Genomic DNA, 21,025 nt, shown 5'->3' with positions numbered 1-21,025 from the left:
AAAAGCGCAATTATTTCCCTGAACGCAAAAGCGTTATTACATTATTTTATCATAAATCATTTATTCTGATTATTTTTTCTTAATGATTACTGGCCTTACCTGTCTCATTTGTACAGCCCCGCCCTCAGTACACCTGTCGCTGATAAAAAGCTTTGTCAAACTCGATGTGTTGTGTGGCTGTAGCCAAAATCATGACAACACGGTTAGAAAGCCTTCTTCAAAGCCCCTTTGAGTCGCGGTTGTATGTTTTTAAAATTCTTCTTATATATTTTTGTTTTTTAATACAATTAGGCTTTTGTGTTACTGTAGCATGTAGGGACGCTCTGTCTTTTGTATTTCAGAGGTCTGCCCCTCCATTTGTGGCCAACAGACGTTGCCCAAGACTTAAAGACTAAAACACACTCTCTTCCATGTAGCCCAGAACCTTGGCTTCTTCCAGGCTGCAGTACAGTGTATGATAGTCTTGTCAGGTAAATATCTATGTAGACTGAAGAACAACATGGTAAGTTCCCTTATGTTTTTGCTACAGTTTGCAAACTTGATAATGTTGTTTTGTGAACTGTGTATTTCCCCCCTCGCAGCTGCTCTAAAACCCCACAGTCTGCTTCACATAATGGAGAAAAGACTTCTGCTGTTCAGAAGCCTCGCAGGTCTGTTATTAAACTATTTTTAGTTGTGTGGGGGATGATGGTGAGTGTTCTTGTGTGGAAGTTTTGTCTTAACTTCTAAATGTCTCGTACAGCTGATTTAAAGCGTGGCATTTAACCATTTAACTTGTTTCTTCTCTATTCAGGTCCTCTATCCTTGAGCGGTGCATCCTGAAGATGTCTACAGCTAGTGTTGCTGTTGGAACGGAAGACATAGATGGGATCAAGAGGTTTGGCAAATGTCTCTTCATGTAGTTAGTATAAGTAAATAAAGAAATTTAAAGACACAGCTTTTAATAGAGACTTGAATACTAAATATAATTCATATACGTTTTTATATAATAAAGGATATCTTTATTAATACAAATAAGTGTATTTATTTGGCCTTGTTCCAGCTGATTAAATGAACAAAACTCATTTTATAGGTCACCATCAGGGGTAAAGTGGTGCCCACAAAATGCTGACCCGTCACATTTTGAGACTAATGAGGCAGTTCTGAAGCGCAGACAAAAACAGATTCAGTATGGAAAGAATACCTGTGGCTACCAGAACTATGAGCAGCAGGTTCCAAAGTGAGAATTGGTGAAATGTTGTTCATTTCCATTTGTTTTGGATGTTTGTCCTGATTGTAGTGAATGTATAACTAAACTTTCTGGGTATTGTCTCCTCAATGTTCAGGCGTCTGCGTGTCCCTGGGATTCACCCTTCCACTCCAAACAAATACCGCAAATATAGCCGCAGATCTTGGGATATGCAAGTCCGGCTCTGGCGGAGGGCGCTTCATGCATGGGACCCACCATCTGCCTCCCAGAAAGACGTGGAAGGACAAGACCCTGTTGATCAATTGTGAGTCTTATTTTATTTTATTTATTTATTTTTTTTTAAACATTCTATTAATTAAGTTTTAACTCTTAGGCAGAGCTTGCTTGAGAAGATGAATACAGAGCTGTGCGAAGCCAGCGAAATGGAGGGCACAAAGTGGGAAATGGTGCCAGACTCCATTTCCCAACCTCCTGAGTTCTCAACCGATGCTCCTTGGCTGTCTACTAATGCTTCTCAGGTCAGATCTAAATATTGTTTGTATCGAAATGGAATACTCAATATCCAAACTTGTGTAAATGTCTTCATGTCTGCTACATCTAATACACTGCCTCTTTGCAAATGTAAGAAGTCAAAACATTTTCTGTTTGAGCCTGTGTAATTTCAGATCCTAACTGGGATTCTTCTGTCCAGATTGGGGTCCCATGCCACCAGAGCCAAACCTCTCAGCTTGGATTGGGCTATACCTTTAGTAGTCACCTAACAGCACAGGAAAACGTCCTAGGATGGTTGCGATTTCTCCTCGAGACTGACCACAACCGAAACCAGGCACCTTTGCTGCATGAAGAGCCTTTCTGGAGATATACATAGTATCTCGTCAAATCATTTGAATGGTCTGCACAGATCAGGTGCAAACTTGTTCTACCAGCAGTGTTAGATGTTAGAATTACACTTTAGGATCACTGTCTCCTAGTTCTGTATGTTGTGCACTGTATTTTGTAATCAAGGCATCCTCTTCAGATGAATGTTGTACACTTCCAGGTATCTGTTATTGCTACTTTGTTCCTCACTTTCTAATTTTCTGTTTATTTTATCTTGTCCTTCAAAAACACAGGTTAATTTTGTTCTTAACACTACATTTCCCTCTTGTTTGTCACGTCACTGTTTTTCTAAAAACAGGAAGTTTAGAAGTTTTATTTATTTTTATTTTTTGTGTGGACCTCTATGAATGGAAAGCAAAACTAATAAAGATGTGGACTGGCTATAGCGGACTCTGCATGTCACTAACTGGTTGTGCTACACATTCTACAGACTATTTAAATGTGTTCTGCACAATGTTTTCATTGTTTGGAAATTTAATTATACCCCACTAGTTGGAATGGTAGTGATGCTTTTATCCATTTAATGGTAAATTTACATGACGACAATGTTCTAAAAACAAGGTGCGTGTGTGTGTGATCCATGAAAATGACTAAAAATGCTGCATTATGCATGCCAAGCCAGTAGTTTGATCACTTTGTAAAGAAACGCTAAGCATGTTTTTGTAGTTTAGAGAGAGACCATAACGGTATTGTTTTCAAAAACTTGCATAAAAAAAAAAAAGCTTTTTTTTCTCTCTTTAACTAAAAACCTAAAACTTGTCATGTAAACGGCCCCTAATCTCACCTCTTAAAGTCCCCTGTAGTCAATTTTATCCCTTAAAACTTATGTAGTTTTGGTGATCAAAGATATTTAAATGTTTTTTTCCTGTGGGGGGGAAAAAAAAAAATTCTTAATGCCTTAAAATAGCTTGAATGTAACTCTACACCCTTACCTTATTTAATATACATGGATTTATGAATATGATAATTAGCCCTGCCTCCACTCACTCGAGCAATCTCAGAGATCCTCTCGGTCAACTTACTGAGGTAACTGCTGCACAATGGTATCGCTTTTTACAACATTGGACACACAACAGTAATTAATATAATTAGTGTTTTGCTTGACTGTTATCAAACAGCTAATAATGTGTTGCTAATGTTAAATAAACCATGTTCCCGTTCGCAATGTCAGACAGCTGCCTTCTAATAATCAGTATCCTTAAAAACGCTTTGAACAACTCAGAACATCAGTGGAGAAAGGCATATAGTTCATCATAACATCGTAATATGCATCATACACCTGCCATATTGCTAAATCTACCTGATTTTTCATATCAGAAAAATATACCAGGATAACCTTCTTTTGAGACTCTTGCGCGGTCAGTTAATGATATGCTAAAGCCCGCCGGCACGTTGACGTGATCAGTTACAAGGTAGTTTGTGACGTCAGAAACACCAGTGATTTCAAACCACTGGTTTGAGACTGTCTTTGGTTTACTGCAGTTTTAAAGACAAAATATTTAGCAATGGCGTTGACTTATGAATTTGCACATGGTTTGTCTTAAAGCATGTTAAAAACACCAGATAGACATACAGGTGCATCTCAATAAATTAGAATATCATGAAAAAGTTTTTTTTTTCTTTTTTTTCTGTAATTCAAAAAGTAAAACTTAAATATATTCTAGATTTATTAGACATAAAGTAAAATATTTCCAGACTTTTTTGTTTTCATTTTGATGATTACGGCTTGCTGCTCATCAAAATCAAAAAATAAGTATCTCAAATTATTAGAATATTTAATTTAAAGTTCTATTAAATTACCATTCTCAGGGTATAAATACTGGTTTTAGGTCAGTAATCACAACAGCAGTCATGGGGAAGTCTGCTGACTTGACAGTTGTCCAGAAGACGATCATCAAGACCCTCTACAATGAGGGTAAGCCACAGAGGGTCATTGCTGAAAGAGCTGGCTGTTCGCAGAGTGCTGTGCCAAAGCATATTCATGGAAAGTTGACTGGAAGGAAAAAGTTTGGTAGGAAAAGGTGTACAGGTGAAAGGAATGACCGCAGGATTGAGAAGATGGTCAGCCGAAGCCGATTTAAGAACTTAGGAGAGCTTCAAAAGGAGTGGACTGAAGCTGGAGTCAGTGCATCAAGAGCCACCACACACAGACGTCTTCAGGAAATGGGCTACAACTGCCAAATTCCACGTACCAAGCCACTTCTGAACCAAAGACAACGTCAGAAGCGTCTTACCTGGGCTAAGGAGAAAAAGAACTGGACTGTTGCTCAGTGGTCCAAAGTCCTCTTTTCAGCTGAAAGTAAATTTTGCATTTCATTTGGAAATCAAGGTCCCAGAGTCTGGAGGAAGAGTGGAGAGGCACAGAAACCATGTTGCTTGAAGTCCAGTGTGAAGTTTCCACAGTCAGTGATGATTTGGGCTGCCATGTCATCTGCTGGTGTTGGTCCACTGTGTTTTCTGAAGTCCACAGTCAACGCAGCCATCTACCAGGACATTTTAGAGCACTTCATGCTTCCTTCTGCTGACAAGCTTTATGGAGATGCTGATTTCATTTTCCAGCAGGACTTGGCACCTGCCCACACTGCCAAAGGTACCAAAAGCTGGTTCAATGACCATGGTGTTACTGTGCTTGATTGGCCAGCAAACTCGCCTGACCTGAACCCCATAGAGAATCTATGGGGTATTGTCAAGAGGAAGATGAGAGACACCAGACCCAACAATGCAGATGACCTGAAGGCCGCTATCAAAGCAACCTGGGCTTCCATTACACCTGAGCAGTGCCACAGGCTGATCGCCTCCATGCCACGCCGCATTGATGCAGTAATTCATGCAAAAGGAGGCCCAACCAAGTATTGAGTGCATAGAAATGAACATACTTTTCAGAAGCCTGACATTTCTGTTTAAAATATCCTTTTTTTTTTAATTGATCTTATGAAGTATTCTAATTTATTGATTGGTGGGTTTTTGTTAAATGTGAGCCAAAATCATCACAATTAAAAGAACCAAAGACTTAAAGTACTTCAGTCTGTGTGCATTGAATATATTTAATACACGAGTTCCACAATTTGAGTTGAATTACTGAAATAAATGAACTACATTCTAATTTATTGAGATGCACCTGTATAAACTTGATTGTCACCACAGGGGGACTTTAAAGCATCCTTACTCAAATAATTGTACCTTTTTATTAGAACACCCATTTTTTTATTGTTAGTACTACATTGTCAGAATATAGAGAAAAGTTAGTCAAAGACGACTAGCTTGAGTTGCCTACAATTATTATTATTTATTATTTTTTGCCATTTGTGAATAATCTAATATAATTTAGAGTTTATTTTCAAGATATTGCATATCTTTCCCGAAAATAAGCCCTAAATTAGATGGGGATTATTCACAAAAATAATCAAAATCCCTATATGGAGTTCACTACAGTTCCCATGATTCTGAGTGTCGTATTATTCTCAGGATCGGCTCAGTCCAAAGAGTCGAGTGTTCTCACTGAACTGTATTGTTTGACACCTCCGAGCTTTATATCGTCCATTTATTCATCTGATAATATTTGCTCCAATTTACTAGCTCTCATACAGCTCCTTGCAGGCGTTTGTTTGAGAACAGTTGTAAGATGAACCCGAGACCGTATGCCCTGAATGTTATTTACAAATTCCTCCATAGAAGGGACGCACTTATTTTTCCCTAGTGGGCGACGTTGAGAAGGCAGTCTGTATCGACCAAGCGTGCAATTGCAGACCAATCCTCAATTTTACACGATCCTTTAAATCATCTCTATCGGTCTTCGCTTATGACCCAGCATGTTATTTTAACGATATGTTTTTGTTAGCAGGTGAGAATTGTATACAGATATATTTCCAGGCCAAAGCGAGGACAGTGTGTATTAGACAGCAAGCCGACCTGCTTTAGCTTCTTGTACCGATTCGGCTGAATCTCTCGGTTACGAGCAACATACAAGGCCTGGGGTTTTATCGACCACTCTCGGTTGACTCAAGGTAAGCCATTATCGTCGAAAATCATCAGTGCATCCTCGTTTAAATGCTGCATTCTTCATATAACATGTAGTTTTGCTGCAGTCGGGCTCATTGTGCATGGCTTAACAGCTAGAAATTGGCTCGTGGGGCAGAATCGCATTTCATAAACGTGTGTAAACAAATCTGCAGCACATGGCAGGGATGCAGTAATTTGCTTTTACAGATTGGCGAACAGAATGTACCCTATAAAACAGAAAGACATTCTAAACCTTTATTTCTTTAATAGGCCTGTTTACAGCTCCGCGTTAGCTATAGCCCGGGTCGGCTGTTCCTCATTGGCTTGACATGTAGTCTGTTATTTTTAATCATCATGAAATGAATGGCGTTTTATAAAATGCAAAATATAGAATTAGAGTTTTAGGTTTTAATGTGTTATACCCCTAGCGTAAGCTGCAAACTGCAAATAGAGAGTACAACCGGTGCACGCGATATGAAACCGCTTCTGTTTCCTAATGTCGACCAGTGCTTATTTATAGTCTCAATTCATTCGCTTGCATTCGGCGTGCAAAAATCAATATACTCTTAATGTGTATGCATGCTCAGAATGGCAAAACTTGGCTAATGTCCCGTGCAAACCTCACGCTTTAGTAATGTAACCCAGTGGCCTACCCCGACCTTCAGCGCGATTTTATTTTTTTCTAATAATGGCGATGCGATCGTGAAATGTGTATATATATATATATATATATACACACACATGTTTTTTTTTTTATCTCCGCAAATGATTTGAAGCGTAGACGAAGGATATGTTGTGCTACATGTCACGCTTAATGTGCTTATAATGGAGATGACAGGCAGGCTCCCCCTCCCCCCTCCATCAGCCGCGACCGCTCAGCGCGTTACCAAGGCAACGGCGGAACCGAACCCGAATCTACTCGTGACCACTATGATACGTCATTACTAGCGACGTTTTTTTTCACCTAAATCAGCATCTGTGAATTATTCTTTACTTCACTTAACACTTAAATCAGGGTTTTGAATCTTTTAAGATGCATGGACCCCCATATATGATTATGCTTGTGCGAGAAACACCCATCCTAAATTATTTAAAAAAAAAAAAAAAATGCTGTGAAAATTAATATTTTAAATGTCTGAAATATTATTTTAAAAATATTTCAACTCTGTTAAGTTTTAAGAAGTAATAGGGCTGGGTATTGACACATACCACGATTCACAAGCTTTCGATCCAATTACGATTCAATTCGATATTGTTTAATTTGGATATACAGTCAAACCAACATTTATTCAGACACCTTGAACATTTCATTCATTCATACAGTTTATTCACTATAGTTTTAAAAAAATGGTAATAAAATATGACAAGATCTCAGAGTTAAACTGTGTCAGAAAAAATTAATAACACTTAAGCAAAACATGGTCATGTCAAAGTGTCTGAATAATTTTTGGTTCCAAATATTTATCAATTTTACTGGTAGTCCACTGTATGAAGAATTTTTGGGTATAATATGTCACAGTTTACTTTATTTTGCTATCCTCACTTACATAAATGAACTAGTGTCCTGCACCCACTAGTAAAAAATATCAAAAATGTCTGAATAATTTTTGGTTTGACTGTATATCAGATACAGTACATGGCAAATTTTCTCAAGGAAAAAAATCTCAACTAATGCTGTAAACTATACAGGGAGACATTATAGTACTACATTACTATAATATTGAAGGTTAATATTAACTGATTTGTATACAAACACTTAAATTACACACAAGAAAGTTTTTTTTATAATAATAAAGTTATAATACTAACTTTATAGTTAGATAATTATTAGGGATGCACTGAAATTAAAAATTCGGTCGATACTGATAACCGATATTTCTTCATATTTGAAAGCCGATAACCAATATATTGGCCGATAAATCTAAATCCAAATTTTTATATAATTTTTGAGAGTCTGATTACAAAAACAAAAGTCTCACCATTAAAAGCCATGTGCCAAGCACACAATTATAATGTTCTCATTATAATTTTATGTAGCCTATATGACAGACTTGCGCTGTACTTAACTGTATTTTCCTTTTTGAAGTGATTTCAATCATATTTCAAGCAATTCAAAACCATAATGGTGAAAAAGAACATAATGGTGGACAGTGTGCATCTGAAGTGTCTCAATATAATAATCCATTATTTATTGGCTTTAATATATCGGCCAAACTTTCTTATTGTAAAAATGAACAAATATCGGCCAATACCGATATGATGGCCGATATATCGTGCATACCTAATAATTATGTTTCTACTCTAATTTGTTTTTTGAAATATAAACATTTAAATGGTGGTTGTCCTAAAAACTTTAATAAAACGGATTTATTAAAACATACATTACTGAAGAACAGTAAAATGAATGTGTAATTCGGTGCATATATTTCGAAAAAATGCTCCTCTCTAGAGTTCTTTTTTAAAACCTGACTAACGAGTTTATGGTCACCGAATGGCTTTTCTGAGGTAAATAAAACATTGTGGCATTGTTACAACCTGTTTTATTGACGTCTTTCTGTGGTTGAAACACTGATTGAGCGATTAAATGAGACATGATACGGATTTCAGTAAGTTGTACTGTATCTTTTAACATACCTTTTGATGTTCATTCATGTTTATTTCTTGCTGTATCTAGTAGTAAAGCGGAAAGGATGATCAGTTCATGTATGCTCCTCGCTGCCGCTTGGCTTGATTCGTGTTATAGAGTGCCAAAATGGTATTTATTTTTTTAAATTTCATAATAAAATGGTCAGAATTTGAAATCTGAGACTTTGTTTTTATATCAAAAGCATCAAAGCACAGAGCTTATTGCGATTTACTGGATGGGATGTGCTCTACAATGTTCTGTTCATTTATCAGCTGAAAACAGAAAGATTGAATCTTAGGATTTGAGATATCGGTTCATAAAAATAAGAATCGATTAAAATCAAGAAATCAATATTTTTTTACCCAGCCCTACTTATTAATAACATGCACTAGTATCTATACATCAATACAGTCATGTCGAACGATGTGATTTTAATGCTTCGTGTCTCAGTGAGCACAGACAGGGAAGGATGTGTTCGTAGGAGATCCCACAGTGGCATCAGGCCAGCGGAACAGCCGGTTCCTTGACTGTGCAGCTTTCCCAGACACCTGTCACCAAGCAGTCCCTATTCATGTGTGCTGTAATGGGAGACCACTAGCAGACTGGGCCTGTGCCCTGCAGGGTTACAGTCCTTAGTGGTATTTGGAAAGCGAGAACTTCAATCACTTTTGTCACTTCAAAAGAGAAATATAAGTTTAAGCACAAGAATATTCAAATATTGATCAAAAATTGGTCAAATTCTGTTCATGTAAGCTGCCGTCAATAATTGCCCTCTAAAGCCAGTACTATAGAAATCTGAAGAGAAAAATCATGTTCTTTTGGTGTAATTTCTTTTGCAAGCATGTTTTCCATTGTTGTTTCATTGGTACTTACATTCATGCAAGTCACCTGAAATTCCTGGTTTGTTTCAGTGTGAAAGTGTGATGTCAGCAATTTAGTATTATAGACTTATTAATCAAAGGGAATTTTATATGTGCACTGTAGGCAATGCATAGTTAATGAAGACGGCTCATACCTGCTTTATAAAGAGGACTGTTTGTACTATGAAAGTAATAGAGGCGAAATTATAGTTTTTATTATCATTTTATGCCAGACTCATGGTGTGTTTTATGATTTTTCAGAAAGGAGATGGCCAGTGCTGTTTGATTCTTCTATTTAGCGACTTTGGCTGTTGGTACAGCCTTTTAAATATATTTAGCCAGGGAAAGACTTGGAAATGAAACCTAAAAAAATTTTTTGCAACTTTTGCAATGTTTAGTTACACAGGAAGGGCTCTTATCAAGGATTTATTCTCTTTCTTGTAAACATGACAAAGTGTATGTATATATATATATATATATATATATATATATATATATATTATAAATGTATGTATGTATGGGTCATATTTTTGTGTCCAAGTGCATTATTTCCTTTTACAATAATTCATGACATATATCACTTTATTCTATTAATCCTTTTTTAGTTTGAATTCAATTTTTAGTACATTTTATTTTTATTATTTTACATTATTTTAGGTTTTGTTATCTTAAACCCCCAAAATGTCAGGTGGTGCAACTGTCCGAACAAATGAACAGACTTAAGAAAAGTATTTAAAATGATGTCTTAATGATAAAAAATTAAAAACTAAATACTGTGACATAATTTTACGTTTGGAACCTTTCATATAAACTAATCATATAAATATCAGTATTTTTAACACTGTTGAGATAATTGAAAAACTTTTGTCCAGCAATTTGTATATTCTCAATCTCAAATGTCAGGGTGGTACAACTGCAAACATGGCTCTTTTATTATGAATTGACAAGGTAATAACAGTAAACAGAGGACCCACACTGATCCTTGTGGCAGATTGAAAAGGTTTGTAGATCTCTCTCAAATACTGGTAAAAAACTGCTAATTTCAAGTATGGGTAGGTTGGTACACTCTCCATGTCAGGTGGTACGACTACAGTATATAAATACAACTATTTGGTTATACCACCTGACATACTTTTTTAAACACATTGTTCATGACTCAAAGATATGCATTACATCAGTTTTCAAAAAAGAATTATAAAAAAACACCTTTTTTGAAGCTTTATTTGTCAATTTTATATATATATATATATATATATATATATATATATATATATATATATATATATATATATATATATATATTGCCTACATACAAATGGTGGCACTCTACCCTCACGGTGGCATGGTTGTCAAGTTTACCGACACAGCCTTAATTGTCCTGAATTAAGAACAACCAAATGTGTCACTTAGTGTTTAGGTACGTTTATTTAGGGGTCATAATCATGAGGAATCACATTTTCCTTGAGTCAAAAGCGTACATGACAATTAATAATTCAAAAACATCTGAAGAGTTCAAAAAGACCAAATAATTTTAAAGGGTAAGAGAAAATCTCTTGAAGAACAAAATATGAATGTTTTTAACTAAATAAACTTGAATAATATTGTATGTTACTTTTTTTAATCATATGTAAAATAATAAAATTGATTTAATATCTAATTATTATTTATTTATTTGACTTCTGTGTCCCAGGTGAGGACGTCATCATGGTTCCTGAGTGAGACCGGGCGAGCAGCGTGTCCTGGATGTTTGGTGGACAGTGCTTCAGTTTTATCTAGTGTACATCAGCCTCTTTCCCCACCTTTCCTTCCTCCTCCAATTTGCCATGCCATGGTTTCGTTAAATCTTAATCAACAGCATTGTCCCAGCATCAACAACGACCACTGGACAGCAAACTGGTAAAGCTTGTGTTTTAGATACCAGCACAGTATGATTTAATTAAGATGTGTAGGCTCAATCAAGCTCTCCAAAATATCTGCCTATTAATGCAATTAATCTTTTCTTTTTCTTCTTTCAGTCTCTACTTCATCGTCAGAGCCCCGAAACCAGCCGGCCCACAGATGGATTGATGCCTGGTATGTAAATTATCTGACTTATCTGACCTCTTTTGAGTATCTGGAGCATTGATCTATCACTTTAAATAGCTCCTTAATTTGAAGCGCAGAGTTTCTTGGCTATTATGAGTTTCAAGTGAGCATAAAACCCCCTGTAAGTCTAACAACTTAAAGGGACAGTTCACTCAAAAATGAAAATTATCCCAAAATTTACTCTCCCTCAATCCATCCTAGGTGTATATGTGTATATCAAACACAATGGGAGTTACATTAAAAAATATTCTGGCTCTAATTAGTAATTACAGTTAAGCTAGTGATTACAGTTTATAAAGCAATCCAAATTATGGATATTTTTCTTACAAAAACACATTGCTTCGCTTCAGAAGGCCTTTATTTTTAGTGTATATGCTATACAAGTATAGATATGTTTGCACAACTGTCAGTGGGAAGGACTCTTTACATTATTTTCATGTGATAGCGATGAAGAAACATGGAGTAATGTGAAGAATCATGGAGTAATGTTACAGATTGAAACGTGTTCCAAACAAGTAATGTTTGGCAGTTTGGCAGTTTTAAGTGCTTCTCAAACACCTCATTTAGCAACGCGACTAAGTCGACCAGTCCACGAAAAATGCCAGTGTAGCTTGAGCCTTTACTCTCATCTCTTTGCCTCTCAAGGCTAATTCGAACGGGCCACAAAATTTCACACAGTTGATAAGACGGCCTACAATGTGGCAGTTCTTACTAACCTTGTCGTTGTAGCTATCCGGTAGCTGTCGTACAAATGTGTGGCAATTTTGACTATCCTGAAAGCCACCAATTTTAGGGAAATGTCCATATGCATCTTTGCTGCTTCATGCTTTATCATCTGAATTTGAATAGTTGGCTAGCTGTCCCAACTCTGTCTCTTTATTCATCACATTTAATAATGATATTAAAGTAGTTTTTTATTTTTTATTTTTCTTGTTTGTCAAATTCAAAATTGTTTTAAAACATTATTGAATGTCACTTCAGCTTAAAGTTTATTCATAGAGGTATGTTTGTTCCCACCAATCGCTGCACAAGTTAAGGTTACATATGATGACAAAAGCATGTTAGTGCTAGCCCTCCCAAAAACCATAAAGATTGCATTGCAGTGCCTGCAGTTGGAAAACAAAATTTTTTTTGTATGGAAGTCTATGAGAACACATAAACACGATTCCTGGCCAGAGTGAAGTTGCCCAAAAAGGGGCGGTACTTAACAGAACGTGATTTTACACTGTTTGTTCTTCCTCTGGATATATATAGTCCAAACAGTCTAGAACAGTGACAGCTAGCTTAACACTGTGGTTGAATGTGATATAAAAAAAAAACCCTTTCCTTTTCGCACTTTGGTGGTGTCACTTTATCGCTCTAACAAAGAAACCGCCCCTGAATGAGGCTGTAAAAACAGACTAGTAAGTAAATGAGTTTACCTGTTTGGTGTAATGATGTTTAATGACCCTGACATCCTCTGTAGTACCATTTAGCCACTTGTTAGCAATCTGCTTTTTTAAGACAAGTAAAAGTGTTCAAAAGATCACAAGAAGTTATTACTGATGTATTTTATGTCATAGAAAAAAAACATGAAAATATCTTGAGCTTATCTTAACCACAAACCTTATTTCAGACATTCAAAGAAGAAGTGCTAAAATGCTGACTCAATTTTGGGTTTTGGGCCTACAAAAACACATCATCCCTGCAGCACTCTATAAAGACTTTGTCATAGTAATGTCTTCCAAATGTCACAATTGATGTTGAGGAGCACAGAAGGGTACTAACTCATAAAACTATGTCCAACCTCTTTCAGAGAGCAGTTACTGGCAGCTCTGCCCTCCGTCGAAGGCCAGCCTGCAGGGGGTGCTCAGCTCCAGCTTCCCCCCCGGCCCCGTGCCCCTGGGTCCTCCAGAAAGCCACCTGCCGGAGGGGGATGCCCTGAACCGTCCGCTCGCCCCTAGCACCTCTGTGACGGACCTGTCTTTTCCCGGGCCTCCCCCTCCCCCCCCGCCACCCCCCAAACGCCACTGTCGTTCGCTGTCTGTACCAGAGGACCTTTCACGCTGCCGGTACACCTGGCGGCCGAGCGCCTCCAAGGTCTGGACACCAGTGAACCGCCGATGCCACAGTGGAGGGGGCGCGGGGGGGCCGTGTCCACTGCGTGCCCCCAGCTCCTCGCTAAACTCCTCGCTGCATTCTTCTTCCAGCCCCACCTTTTTCAGTCTGGCCCTTTCCCCAGATTCCCCACTGCCGTGGACTTTCCCCTGGGACCCGAGTGACGGTGCTGGAGGCGGCGCCTGCTGCTGCTTCTTCCCCTCGCCATCCTCATGCTCCTCCTCTCCTTCGCCACTCCACCCGCCGCCTCCTCCACAGAGGCGCTTTTCCCTCTCTCCTGTCCTCATCCGAGAAGCTGCCGCCCAGTTCCTGCCGCCACCTCCGGTGCCCCCACAAATCACGTCTCACCCTCCAGCGGTGCCCGCCTCGCCCTCGTCCGCCTGCAGCACTCCGTCTTCGGTGCGCCGTGCTCTTCCTCCTCAACTTCCACGGTGCCATTCTCAGCCCTGCGACCTTCTTCTGCTCAAACCTGGCCTAAAACGCCGCAGGGACCCGGACAGACCATGTGCACGGCCTGTGCTAGACTTCGCCAAAATGACACAGGTATGTGTTAGTACAGTTACTACAGCTACTGTTACTAAAAATATCTTATTTTGAAATGGCACATCTGACAGTAATGTTTTTTTCTGAGGAGGAAAAGGTGGCAGTCGAAAGTAGGGCTGGGTATTGATACAGATTTCCTGCTTCTGTTTTATTTGATTAAGTTCCTGTTCACAAGCTCTTGATTCAGACCTTACAGATTTAATAATCCCCCTCAAAACAAATGTCTAACTTCAACTGACAAATAACTGACAAATTGTTTAAAAAAAAAAAAAATCGTATCCACCTTATTCCTACGCCCCATAACGCTTTGCACGAATTATGGGTGTAACTACCATTAAGCTGTAAGCAATCAGTGAAAGGCTCGCTCTATTAATGCAATAATTTGTTTTTTTTAAAGGGTTAGTTCACCCAAAAATGAAAATTGTCATTAATTACTCATGTCGTTCTACACCCGTAAGACCTTCGTTCATCTTCGTAACAAAAATTAAGATATTTTTAATGAAATCCGAGAGGTATATGACATGTCCATAGATAGCAATATAACCAACACTTTCAAGGTCCAGAAAGGTACTAAAGACATCGTTAAAACAGTCAAAGTGACTACAGTGGTTCAACCTTAATTTTATGAAGCGACGAGAATACTTTTTGTGCTCAAAAACAAAACAAAAATAACTTTATTCAACAATCTCTTCTCTTCCCTGTCATTATCCTTATGTTGTTTACATCCAGTGCTTCCAGGTTCTATGTCAGAACGCCGACTCATTATTGGCCGGCTCCTGCGTCAGCATCACACGCGTCGTGCTGCTCACGTGACCAGCTTTGGCCAATACTGAGACGGCTTTTTGAGGTAAACATGGAAGCCTTCACTGTGCTTACTGCTGCAGTTACGTAAGGATAACGACAGGGAAGAGATTATTGAATAAAGTTTTTTTTTTTTTTTTTTTTGCTCACAAAAAGTATTCTTGTCGCTTCATAACATTAAGGTTGAACCACTGTAGTCACGTTGACTGTTTTAATGATGTCTTTAGTACCTTTCTGGACCTTGAAAGTGTTGGTTAAGTTGCTGTCTATGGACGAGTCATATACCTCTCAGATTTCATCAAAAAGATCTTAATTTGTGTTCCGAAGATGAACGAAGGTCTTACAGGTGTGGAATGACATGAGGGTGAGTAATTAATGACAGAAATTTCATTTTTGGGTGAACTAACCCTTTAAACAGGGTACAATGAGATGACATTATTCTACTTGCCCATCAACCATCGAACATTAAAAGTACATTTAAAAGTGTAAAAGCATCAACAAGGTAATTTCAACAGACCATGAATAATCCCAAAAGTGCGATTCTTTCCACAGCAATAACAGACGGGTTAAATATCACTGTAGTAATATATATCTGTATTATGTAACATACCTTTCCTTAATCAAAAATGTTCATTAACTATAGCTTTGCGTGATTTCCATCATTTTGACAGATCATAAATTGTATTTACCTGTGAAAACAAACCTAGAAACAGACATAAGGATTTGATGAGGGAAAAAAACGAGAGATTCTTCATGCATTCCAGTGAATAATTATTGGGATATCATAAATTATATCGGGAGAACAGACCACAAATGTGCTGTATATGTTGTCCTTTTTCATACTATTAAAGTGGAATGCAAAGGAAAAAAAGAAAATAATCCTGAGGAAAAGAAAGCAGCGACTGAAAAGAGCTCTTGCCATAGTTATTCTTGTTATAACATCATGTTAAAATACTGAGCGTTACGTTATTCTCATGATGTCAGAAAATAAAACATGAAGGAAAATTGACCGCTCATTCACAGTCAAACTGACACATAAGCTTTATTTGTAGGGCAAACTTATGATTGAAATGATTCGTTTCAGTCTTTTTGAATGGAAGTTCCCCAAACCGGAAGTGCCACCCATAATTCAAAAAAGACAGTAGTCTCATCAGGAATAAGGTGGATAACCCTCATCAGCTTGACTTATGAATATTAATATGAATATTAATTAGGTGCTGTAACATATGCCCAGTAATCCTTATTAAAAAGTTAGGTAAGTGGGTGCTAGCTATAGTAGCTTAAAGGGTTAGTTCACCCAAAAATGAAAATTCTGTCATTTATTACTCACCCTCATGCCGTTCCACACCCGTAAGACCTTCGTTCATCTTCGGAACAGAAATTAAGATATTTTTGTTGAAATCCGATGGCTCAGTGAGGTCTGCATAGCCAGCAATGACATTTCCTCTCTCAAGATCCATTAATGTACTAAAAACATATTTAAATCAGTTTTTCATGTGAGTACAGTGGTTCAATATTAATATTATAAAGTGACAAGAATATTTTTGGTGCGCCAAAAAAACAAAATAAAGACTTACATAGTGATGGCCGATTTCAAAACACTGCTTCATTAAGCTTCGGAGCATTAGGAATCTTTTGTGTCGAACCACTGTACTCACATGAACTGATTTAAATATGTTTTTAGTACATTAATGGATCTTGAGAGAGGAAATGTCATTGCTGGCTATGCAGGCTTCACTGAGCCATCGGATTTCAACAAAAATATCTTTATTTGCGTTCTGAAGATTAACGAAGGCCTTACGGGTGTGGAACGGCATGAGGGTGAGTAATAAATGACATTATTTTCATTTTTGGGTGAACTAACCCTTTAACACTAATGTAATGTGTTAGTTCAGTTCACAGCAGAAACAAAGTGGCATCTGCATGGAACCTAAAACTCTTAAAAATATATGATTGTGTTCCAAAAAGTAATTTTATAAATCTCTTAAATTATTGCTTTGTTGTCACTAAGCTGAAGTAACATCATTATTTATCCCTTCATTTTCAGACTCGAAGCACAGACCCTCTTAGTTATATGGAACGTGGCCGATTGGCCTGTGGGGGTGATGTCTGTATGGGCCTTGAGCCTTTTTTTGGAGACTTCAGAGGCTCATGTTCACCAGCTGAAGGCCTGGGTAGGACAAGTATTGGGCCGTTAAGTGAAAGTGACGAGGAGGAGGAGAGAGAGGAGGAGGACCCTGAAGAGCGTGACGGAGGACAAACTAGCGTGTTTGAAAGGGATTGTACTGAACTAGATCTCACCCTCATTGAGGAGAACTGAAAGTTATCTGGGGAAGATCTCCTTTCCCCCCCTCACCTCCACCGCCAGCATTCAGCTCTGCACCACCTGCTACCTTACACTGGCAGGCCTCTCAGGAACCCTGCTGCCCTCGCACGAGGCGCGCAGGCGTAGACGCCCATTAATGAAGACATGCCGACTACTATCATATGCAGGCAGTCACAGACGCTGACCCATCAACATTGTACATTCCAGAATGAGTTTGCTAAGACAGTCTGAAGGATGCAAATATTTCAAAAAGGTTTTATGTGTATCGGACGTCCTCTTAGAATTCATCTTCAAACTGACAGAACGTAACTGGAGGCGAAAAGCTTCCCGCTTCTTTCTTTTCTTGTCTTTCCTCTTGACTTCTTTTGATAGTAAGAATAGACTTTCTTGGATGATGGTTATAAATATCAGTGTTTTGTTCAGTTGAAATATAAAAGGGCAGTATGACATAGCAGTATTTACTCTGCAGACCTTTATACTTCCTGACGAAGGTCCATCTAATTCAACATAAGCCTTAAGATGCCTGTTTTTTTTCTTCCTCTTAATCAAAAGATTCCTCAAGGAAATTAATTGTGTACTGTAGCTGTTGTTCTGTTTTTTTTTTCTTCTTTTTTTTCCTGCAGACTTTTTTTTTTTTTTTTAATCTGTACAATGCATTCCTCTAAAACTGAAATGTGTATACATTTATTAATGCACTGTATTTGGGACATTTAGAAAGAAACAATGAAAGCAACCACTGTATTCTGAAGGCACATTGTTATACTGTATTGTACAGCGAGTATTTGTTCAAATAAGTTGTGTAAAGATGGTAGCTTGAAGGTTGGAGACAGGCTATTTCTGTCATTTAGAGTTTTTTTTTTTTTTATTGTATGTGTGATCAATTCAGACTCAGTTTATGTAAAAATAAAGTTTATTTGAAATTACAGTGAGTTGACATACCCAAATGAGTTGTGTAAAACTGAAATAATTAACACCATGATAGCAAAATGATAGAAGTAAATGAGTGATTCTGTTGGGCTTTCCTTTTTCAAAATTCAAGATTTTGTTGCTTTCTCCCTCATTTAAAATTAATCTTTGCTGTTTGTTTGCACACTGGCAATATTACATAAATACAAGTAAAAAATGTTTTTTTTATTTTTTTTATTTAAATTGACTCACTGCAATCTCCTGGATGTTATAAAATGGAATGTCACATGCCTTTTGATGGTAAATTTCCCACTGAGGTACGTTGTATGTTATGCAAGTTGAAACACATTTCGTTTAGTGTAAGTCTTTAACTCAGTTATTTTTAGTGTTTCATTTATATCACATATTTTTCAATTGATATTTATTTGTATAGTGCTTTTACAATACATATTGTTTCAAAGCATCTTTACAGAAAACTTATGTTTCTAGTTACAATTAAGAGTATTATGTTATCTACGGTGGCCCATTGCTGCCACATAATATTTTTTCCACTCATTTATAACGAGATTATGTCGTTAAAACGACGTTTTCTCGTAATAACGAGATATGTCGTTAAAACGACCTATTTTGTACGTGACAGTGCCTTTATCATACTTCCGCGTTCAAAACGAAAAGCAGGAGTAAATAGCGTAAAATACCTTTCGATGCCTGTATTAATGGCAGTGGCCATAGCACGAGATTGTGATTTGGTGTACAGTTAATCACAGATACTTCATTTAACCCAAGCTTTCTCAAACTTATAAGGTAGAACATTTTCCAAGAACCCCTTACAATTAGCCTAGCCTTTAACAGTAAACCCAAAGTCGGTTTTTGTTGGAGTAATGAACACAATATAATTGTTTTATTTCTATATTTATATTTATTTTTTGAGATAAAAAAAAAATCGCATTAGTGTATCAGTCGCATTTTATTATTACATTAAAATAATGTAGGTAAAATACCAGCAAAAACTAAACGTTTAGAAACATTAGGCAATAAACATGTATTTTAGGCTATTTCCACAACAAATCCTGTAAATTTAACCGTATTCAGTCAATACAAAACAAGAATGAAAATATAAGTATAAAATAAACAAATTATAGTAGCATTCATTACAAACAATATTTTTTTAAAGCGAAATTAATTTATTTAAAGCGAAACTGAAACCGTCGTCGGGCTCGCGTATCAAATGAATGAGAGTATAAACCATAGACTAAAAAAATGGTATAAACCCTTCAATTTAAACGTGTTTATGTGAATATCTTTTATATATAGTAGTTCTGTTGTGTTTGTTTTATGTTTGTTTGAGAACAGACATTACTTTTTTCCTCACTGGAATTCCTGCACAACTTGCAATATTATAAAACAACATTCGAAAGCAATAAATACTACATTAAGCAATTCTAAGATGACATTCTACGCGTTTATCGTTTTATTTATTTATTAAACAGACTTCAACAGCAACACAATTCCGTTTACTAAAGTCTGTCAATCATCATTAGAGCGCCACCCTCAGGATAATTAACGCAAGGACATTAGAATTCTGCCAAAAGTGTGTCTGTGTTCAGCGATTAGAATATAAATCTTACAAAAATGGTAACTAGCATATGTATTAAAGAAACGTCAAAATGAAGTTTGTAACTATTCAATAATGTGTTCAGATTTCTCTGCTCATGCACGCGACTTCAGGTGTCCATGCGTGCGAATGCGTGATTCGAATTTTAGTCGCTATAGCGACGCGTGTTATGAATCCTGACTGCACATGTTTACACTTGAACCGATCGCTATATGTTGATTGAGAGACGAGGCGAATTCAGAGACTTTGGCAGAATATTTTCTGTGCTGATCTTGCGATTTTGAAGCTGTTCGGAGGATTTCAGAGAGGAGACTTTTATTCTAGAAGAAGATCGGAGGATATATCCTTTACATAAAGTTTAATTTTTTGAAGGAGTTCATATTATTTCTAAGGACAGTTTTATTTTATTGTTCTTTTCTTATTATAAAAGGAGTTTTGAGTTTTATTTTATTTTTATTTTATTTTTTTGGAGGGGATTTCTTAGGAGGGGGGGGGGGATTTCTTAGGAGAATTGTATTTTATTCTGTTTTTTGTATTGTATGTTGTATTGTTTTATTTCAGTTTACAGGAGGATATCGATGGCTCACATGAGTGAAAGAGGAGGTGAGTGCTTTAGGTTTTCATTGTTTATGGTATGTTATGGTATGATGTTGTACAATGATTGACTAAATATGAAGAAACTTGTGTCAGGTAACCCATTTGATCCCCCAATTTTCCCAGCTAAGTGATCACATGTATTTGATTCTTATTCCTTGCATATGAAATAAACTTTTCAATTTGAGTAACTATAGTAACAATTTGTAATTGACCACTGACATTGATTATTGATTATTATTAAAACATTTGGTTTGGAGACCCGGTTCTGATGACCGTGATCAGGATCCGCTGCCAGACTCGACCCAGACACAGAGAGGGCCAGGAGCTTCCTGGATATTTAACACCTCTGTCTTCTGATTTGGCTGTTTCTGTGTCCTCAGGTCAGGATCACCGGAGGAGGGAGTGGCAGAGCGGCAGCCAGCAGAGGCCAGATGATGGACGTCCGTCCACTTCATCTAAACTCTCTCGCAGAGGTCAGAATTGGCTTTTAATAAAGAAATTA

General features: G+C 37.2%; 2 protein-coding genes across 15 annotated transcripts in view; both read left to right on the top strand.

The window, feature by feature from the left end:
- Positions 1–86: 86 nt before the first annotated feature.
- slbp2 (stem-loop binding protein 2) lies at positions 87–2,449 on the top strand. 2 transcript variants are annotated; one of them, XM_051878308.1, is made up of 8 exons: positions 87–241; positions 342–470; positions 582–650; positions 794–877; positions 1,073–1,219; positions 1,326–1,493; positions 1,563–1,707; positions 1,881–2,449. In XM_051878308.1, exons 1-8 carry the CDS (start codon positions 165–167, stop codon positions 2,055–2,057), a joined length of 996 nt encoding a protein of 331 aa, XP_051734268.1. In that variant the 5' UTR covers positions 87–164; the 3' UTR covers positions 2,058–2,449. The 2 variants fall into 2 exon arrangements, with proteins under 2 accessions (XP_051734268.1, XP_051734269.1); XM_051878309.1 differs by having other exon boundaries at positions 114–238.
- A 3,095-nt stretch (positions 2,450–5,544) lies between these two features.
- LOC127503951 (serine/threonine-protein kinase pim-2-like) overlaps positions 5,545–21,025 on the top strand; it is a 29,842-nt gene continuing 14,361 nt past the window's right edge. For 7 of the 13 annotated variants that reach the window (XM_051878224.1, XM_051878210.1, XM_051878211.1 and 4 more), the window contains exon 1: positions 17,415–20,996. In XM_051878224.1, the coding sequence (XP_051734184.1) occupies positions 20,792–20,996 (205 nt within the window). In that variant the 5' untranslated portion in view covers positions 17,415–20,791. Of the gene's footprint in view, positions 6,073–11,243; positions 11,450–11,568; positions 11,627–13,433; positions 14,279–17,126; positions 20,997–21,025 lie in introns of those variants that run through there. The other 6 variants (XM_051878217.1, XM_051878215.1, XM_051878218.1 and 3 more) reach the window with 4 other exon arrangements.

The sequence above is a fragment of the Ctenopharyngodon idella genome, chromosome 21 (genome assembly GCF_019924925.1).
Source record: "Ctenopharyngodon idella isolate HZGC_01 chromosome 21, HZGC01, whole genome shotgun sequence".
Classification (NCBI taxonomy): Eukaryota; Metazoa; Chordata; class Actinopteri; order Cypriniformes; family Xenocyprididae; genus Ctenopharyngodon; species Ctenopharyngodon idella.
The sequence above is the reverse complement of the archived record's forward strand: the minus strand, read 5'-3'. Positions and strand labels throughout refer to the sequence as shown.